This window comes from Tauraco erythrolophus, chromosome 25 (assembly GCF_009769465.1).
Source record: "Tauraco erythrolophus isolate bTauEry1 chromosome 25, bTauEry1.pri, whole genome shotgun sequence".
NCBI classification, from domain to species: Eukaryota; Metazoa; Chordata; class Aves; order Musophagiformes; family Musophagidae; genus Tauraco; species Tauraco erythrolophus.
The window spans coordinates 8,165,666-8,173,002 of NC_141489.1; the positions used below are offsets into that span (position 1 = coordinate 8,165,666).

At 43.4% G+C, this 7,337-nt stretch overlaps 1 protein-coding gene across 1 annotated transcript; it reads left to right on the plus strand.

Annotated features, from left to right (window-relative positions):
* Window positions 1-2,098: 2,098 nt before the first annotated feature.
* LOC104380243 (olfactory receptor 6B1) lies at window positions 2,099-3,052 on the plus strand. The gene has a single exon (XM_009987694.2). It carries the CDS (start codon window positions 2,117-2,119, stop codon window positions 3,050-3,052), a length of 936 nt encoding a protein of 311 aa, XP_009985996.1. The 5' UTR covers window positions 2,099-2,116.
* Window positions 3,053-7,337: the final 4,285 nt, after the last annotated feature.

Consider the following 7,337-nt stretch of genomic DNA (forward strand, 5'->3'; position numbering starts at 1 on the left):
GAAAATCTTCTGGTTTCATGTTTGGAGAAAGAAACTGCCAAAGCTTTGTTCCTTGTCTCCAGTCAAATTTGTCATCCCTTAGTTAGTTAAAGGACCAAACATACGCAGGTAAGGTGACAAAAGAAAACAGAGTATGTTACTGTTCTGAATAGATCAATGCATCTTTTGTACAGATACCTTTTTCTCTCATGCATACACAAAAATCTACATATCAGTGAGCTGCAAAAAAAAAAAAAGTGCAGTATTTACAGTCCTGGAATTAGGGCTCCAGTGTCACTATAAGCTATACATAAAATAGTAAAAATTATGCTTCCTATGTGTGATGAAGTAGGAGAAATACTTTTCTAAAGTTTGATTTGGCTAACTTGTTATTTCAAATTTTTAGGATGTAAAAATAAATCTTATGGGAATTAAATGGCATCTACTACTTAGTCCTAGATTGATATCGCCTGAGTTTACACCTCTTAGACTGAAATCAATCAAGTAAGTAGATTGGTGAGAGCTATGTTTATGCGTTTGTTATTTGTTCTCATTTCCCTTAAAAGCAGTAAGAATAAACCTCACCTCCTCCATCTTAATTATTCTAAAGTACAGACAACTGCTTCGAGGTCAGTCAAGGATCACTAAAACGGCCATGAAAAGAAATAGGCTCCCGATGCTCAATTAATGCTTTAAGCAGATATCCATTGTTATTAAAAGGAATATAGAGCAAAGCAGTCAGTAGAAACGTGTAATATCTACTTTAAATTACTGAAGCTAAACCATCAACTAGATAGATGTCTAAATCAGAGCTAAGTTCAGATTGAACACGAGAATTGTTCTTCTCTTTTAAAGACGTGCTTAATATGTTAGATGAATCACTCATTGGAGGAGCCAGTCTTTAGATTCCCTAAAAACGACTTGCTTAAAATTAAAATCCTAAAATATGTAGCTAAGACAGTTGTAATCTCTAGAGCAGTCCCTTCTGATAAACCTCACTGTTGTCACTGAAAAATAAAGAAATAGGTAATTTCCAAATAGGAAATGAAGAATGTCCAACATTTTCAAAACTAAATGTTCAGTTAGTACCACATCTATGTTTTTAGTCTTTTTCATCTTTATACTAGCTGAACTTTTGTGGTGCTGTTTTCAGCAATGTGAATGTCAGGAGTCTCCATGTCCTTCCATGCTCTATTGTACAGGATCCTCTGTAATGGAGGATGTCTCCATGTCCTTCCATGGACATGTAATGGAGGGTGTCTCCATGTCCTTCCATGCTGTATCGTAAAGGATCCTTACATTACAGAGGTTTTCTGGAGCTTTTTTTTCCAAAGTTTTGGGTTGTTTTTCCAGTATTGCTGTTGAAAGCAAACTAACATGTCACTAGAAACAAAGACATGTGTCCCCCTCACTTCCTCTCTGGTGAGAAATGTTCATTCTACTTTGTAAAAAATTTCCACAGCACCGTGGCTTAGCCCATCCAGCACCTTAGCTACCACGATGTCACTTTCTCACTCCTTCCCTTGGTGGGGTGGAGAGGAGAAAAATGTAACAAAAGACCTGAGGGTTGAGATAAGAACAGGGAGACATCACCCACCAACCATGGTCCCAGTCAAAACAGACTCAATTTCAGGACAAATCAATTTAATTTATTAACAGTTACTTGAGAGGATAACAAGAAACAAAGCCAGATCTTAGAAACCACACCTTCACCCACCCCTCCCTTCTTCCTGGCTCTACCTCCTCCCACCAGTGGTGTGGGGGGATAGGGAATGAGTGAGTTACAGGTGAGTTCATCACATGTTGTTTCTGCTGCTCCTTTCTTGAAGGGAGAGAACTCCTCACACTCTTTTCCCCCGCTCCAATGGATCCCCTCCTGACGGAATGGTCCACAAACTTCTCCAACATGAGTCCTTCTCGCAGGATGTAATCCTTACCTATTAGATTGGTCTGCCGTGGACTTTTTCCACAAAGTCATGGCATCTTAGGGAGCTGCCACCTGCTCTGGCGTGGAGTCCTCCACGGACTTCAGTAGCATCTCTACTTCTTCACACAAACTTGATTTTGTGGAACTCTTACCTTTACCTTTTCTTTTGCTTTGACACTTGCAGGGATAGCTGTGGGCACCCGATATGGAATGAAGAACCAAACTGCTATCAATGAGTTCATTCTTCTGGGATTTTCCTATGGGCTGCAGGTCCAGACCTTAATTTACCTGATCTTTCTGATCACCTACATGGTGACAATCGCTGAGAATGCAATCATCATCTTTGTGGTGAAAAGGAACCATCACCTTCAAAAGCCTATGTATTATTTCCTGGGGAACTTGTCCTTCCTGGAGATTTGGTACGTCTCAGTAACATTGCCTAAACTTTTGTTTGGATTCTGGTCACAGACCATGACCATCTCGTTCTCCAGCTGCATGACCCAGTTGTACTTCTTTATCTCCCTTATGTGCACAGAATGTGTCCTCTTGGCTGTAATGGCCTATGACCGCTATTTGGCTGTCTGCCATCCCTTGCGCTACTCAGCCATCATGACCCACAAGTTGTGTTTCCAGCTGTCGATTCTCTCATGGGCAGGAGGCTTTTCCATTTCCTTGGTCAAGGTGTCTTTTATTTCACGCCTTACCTTTTGTGGTCCACAAGTCATAAATCACTTCTTTTGTGACATCTCTCCAGTGTTGAACCTTTCCTGTACTGACATGTCCCTTGCAGAGACAGTAGACTTTGCCTTAGCCTTGGTGATCCTGCTGGTGCCTCTCTTGATCATTGTTTTCTCCTACTGCTGTATCTTGTCAACTATCTTGTGTATGCCTTCAGCTCAGGGAAGGAGAAAAGCATTTTCCACGTGTACCTCCCATTTCACAGTAGTCATTATCTTTTTCTCAGCCACTCTCTTCATGTATGCCAGGCCCAGAAGGATCCATCCGTTCAACCTCAACAAAATAGTGTCTATCTTTTATGCTGTATTCACTCCAGCACTGAACCCTCTGATCTATTGTTTAAGGAACAAGGAGGTGAAAGAGATTCTGAGTAAGATCATAGGCAGAAGCTACTCTGCACACTGCTAAGTTCCTAGGTTAAGGATACAGAGGAACCATGGACAGTAGTACAAAGTCTCCTTGAAGTGTAGTTGAGTAAGATCACTACAACTTGTCCATTGCTGACTCAGCCATCACCATCTCACTGCACTGATGTCTGGCAAGGAAGAAATTGTATCGTTTCCATGCGGAAATGTCTCCTTCTCATTCATGAGGGTGCTTTGATGACTGAACTACACCTGGCTGTAAATTTTTCCACTACAATAGCAATGTAATAAGTCATACTAGAACTCTAGCTGATAGATAACTTTCTTTTGAAAACAAAATCAATATTTTTAATTTTCAAAACTATGTAGGAGCATTGGATATCATTGAAAATCAGTTAATCAAATCCCACAGACACAGGTAAAGAGAGCTAAAACTCCTGTTGAAGATATAGGCTGTCTTCCTTATTATGTCACAATCTTACTGTGAACAGAAAATGTTATTCTTGCTGTAACTATACTATTTGTATAGCCGTACCTTCACAAAAACCTATGTTTGGCATATGACACTGTATAGTAAACCGGACTTGAAGACCATTGTACACTGAGGAATTAGCGATCCAAGTGACATTTAACCTGAGTAGGCCCAGGCATATCCTGCACGTGCATCCTGGCCTAAAGGCCATTTGTGCTGTGAATATCCGTTGGCTGCAGGTGGGGCTGCAGTCCCCACCATAAAAGAGATGTAGATCTGTTGGAGCGTGTTCAGAGGAGGGCCACAAAGATGATCCAGGGGCTGGAGCATCTCTGCTATGAGGACAGGTTGCGGGAGCTGGGATTGTTCAGCCTTGAAAAGAGAAGACTTCAGGGGGACCTAATAGCTGCCTTCCAATACCTGAAGGAAGGCTGGGGAGGGACTTTTTACAAGAGTGCCCACTGATAGGACAAGGGGAAATGGGTTTAAGTTGAAAGAGAAAAGATTTAGATTAGATCTTAGGAAGAAATTCTTCAGTACGAGGGTGGTGAGACTTTGGAATAAATTGCCCAGCGAAGTTGTGGATGCCCCCTCCCTGGAGGTGTTCAAGGCCAGGTTGGACAGAGCCTTGAGCAGCCTGATCTAGTTGAGAGGCGTCCCTGCCCATGACAAGGAGGCTGGATTAGATGATCTCTAAGGTCCCTTCCAGCCTATGCCATTCTATGATTCTATGATAAACTTTGCCAGTTGAATTTAACAGTATAGCCTGCAATAGCTTCCACTTGCTACTTGTAATTACGCTTGTGTGTCTGCCTTCCCCTAAAAGTGCCGCGAGAACTTCTTATTTGAACATCCTTCCTGTTTTACAGTAGCGCTGGGTAGAATTTTTCCCTTTTAAGAAAATCTTTTAGTAGCTGGAGTGACCAAAAATGGTTAACATTTCCACAGATGGATCTGCACAGCATACTGTTCCCTGATTAGAGGTCTGTTTGATGTTGCATGGCTCAGGGTTCCCAGCATCTGAAAGGAGATAGGATTACCTACATCATCCAAATTTTCTTTATATTGTTAGCTCCAATAAATAGCATTTCAAGTGATAATGTTACAGATCATCTAATTCCAACTTCCCTGCCATGGGCAGTGAAACCCTCCACTACACCAGGTTGCCCAAATCCTCATCCAACCTGGCCTTGAACACTTCCAGGGATGGGGCATCCACAATGTCTCTGGGCAACCTGGTCCAGTGCTTCACCACCCTCTGAGTGAAAAATTTCTTCCTTATATCTAATCAAAATCTCCTCTCTTTCAGTTTAAATCCATTGTCCCTTATTCTATCACTACACGCCCTTGTAAAATGTCCCTCTCCAGCTTTCCTGCAGGCCCCCTTTAAGTACTGGAAGGCTGCAATAAGATCACCCCGGAGCCTTCTCTTCTCCAGGCTGAACAGCCCCAACTCTCTCAGCCTGTCTTCATAGCAGAGGTGCTCCAGCTCTCGGATCATCTTCGTGGCCCTCCTCTGGACCCGCACCAGCAGCTCCATGTCCATGTCGATATTCAACAAGTTGCCAAATGGCTGGCCTTTGGGGTGAACTTTGCTCATTATAATGTCATTAGAATACCAAAACATACCTCCATCCCAAAAGCTACCTGCCTCCAGGCTGTGAAAACCCTCCACTGAGCATGTGTCCTGAATTTCTCCTTGTCTGCACCTTTAAATTGAAGCGAGGAAAATTTGCACCAATCCTGACAAAGACACACTTGACCAGTCACTCAAGCCTCATCAAAAAGTACAAAAATGGTTTAAGAGAAAGGGGATGTTGAGGAAGACCTCCATCGGAATGTCTGGGATCAGTCAACGGGCTGGACCTCTCTTCCTTCCCCTCCCCGTAGGGATGCCTATTGGGTAAGAGCTCTGTGTTATTTCAAATTTCATAGATTTCTAGGTTGGAAAAGACCTTAGAGATCATCCAGTCCAACCGTCCCTAATCTCCCATTAAACCATTTCCCTAAGTAGTTCATCCACCCTATCCTTAAACACATCCAGGGATGGGGACTCAACCACCTTCCTGGGCAGCCTATTCCAGTGGCTGACAACCCTTTCAGAGAAGAAATACTTCCTAACATCCAACCTGAATCTCCCCTGACTAAGCTTATGCCCATTTCCTCTTGTTCTATCACCCATCACTAATGTAAAGAGTCCTTCCCCTACCTCCCCACCATCTTTTCTCAAGTATTTATAGGCCGTAATCAGGTCTCCCCTCAGCCTCCTCTTCTCCAGGCTAAACAGCCCCAACTCCCTCAGCCTCTCCTCATAAGTTTTATTCCCAGCCCCTTGACCAGTTTAGTTGCCCTTCTCTGGACCCGCTCCAGGAGCTCAATATCGCTCTTAAAGCGAGGGGCCCAAAACTGGGCACAATATTCCAGGTGTGGCCTCACCAGTGCCGAGTACAGAGGCAGGATCGCTTCCCTGTTCCTGCTGGTTACACTATTCTTGATACACGCCAGTATCCCATTGGCCTTTTTGGCCACCTGGGCACACTGCTGGCTCATATCAAGCATTATGTGGACTTAGTTACTAACACCTCGCAGCTATTTATAATTACTATTGACAAGTTGTGGTTTTGCAGTCAGACCCTGCCGGCTGTCTTCAAATCTGTATCCTGTCACGAGCATCAGTAATAAAATTTCTATAAATATAAGTTTCCAGAAACTCCATAATTGATATAGAGGATATAGGGATTTGGCCCATTGTGCTGCCCATGGGGTCCCTGAACACGTCAGGCGAACACCCTCCGACTTAGCGGGCTGCCCAGGGGGGCAGGCAGGTCAGGTACAAGGGTCTCGTCTTTCTTGGGAAGCTGGTAGACTGGTCACATTGAAAAAGGCTCAAGGTAAGCGTCCTCTCTGTCCTCTATTGACCTGACCTTGTGTCGTAATGTGACAACTCCAAGGGTGAAACAAGTAGCAGAGGACAGTAAAGCTATTAAGGACTCAGTTGAAAGCAATTGGCTCAACAAAATCTTACAAAGTATAGAGGGATGGTCATTCAAAGGGTGGCTGTCCACTCTGTTAGAAGGAATAATACTGCTACTTCTCATAATTATGATCATTGCAATCAGGACTGGATGTATGAGAAGAGTAATTGAGAATAAGGTATGGAAATAATAAGATACACTAGAAGCATGAATACAATTTACTTTTGTTAGTTTAGAGGACTTTCGATAGTTCAGAAGCATGAATAAGATTCATTTTCTTAATTTATAATAGTTGCTTTGCTTATTATAGATGATAAGTTGTGTGAAAATGTTGTACAAAAGCCACAAAAGGTGAGACTCATCTAAAATTGAAATTAGATAAGTATGGCAACCAACCATTATTACCCAGCTGGACTGAGTTGAGATAATGAAACCAATTACTAATCAACCCAAGGTACCGACCCTGCCTACAAGAGGCAGGCCATTTCCTCCTGGCTGTGGAGGATGCAACAGTGTCCTTGGTGCTGCAGCCCAGGCTGGTGAGTGACAACTGGTGACCCCGATGTGATACATTGGTGAGACCCCATGAAGCCCCGACTCCCTCGCCGGAGCTGAGAGCCTGAGCCAAAAGAGCCGGAGCCAGGAGCCTGAGCGAGAGCCCTTCGGAGAAGAAGGCAAAGCCGCAAGCCCCGATGTGATATTCGTGGGAGGGAAGCGTGCTGGAGTTGGATGAATGGGCCGGGTCTCTGCTCACCCTAAAGCCTTCATGAAAAAAAAAAAGGTAAAACAAAAAGGGGGAATTATGGCAACCAATCATTATTACCCAGCTGGACTGAGTTGAGATAATGAAACCAATTACTAATCAACTCAAGGTACCGATC

What these genes read in the sequence shown, in the direction of transcription:
- LOC104380243 (XM_009987694.2), top strand. Translation starts at nt 2,117, where the DNA reads ATGAAGAACCAAACTGCTATCAATGAGTTCATTCTTCTGGGATTTTCC.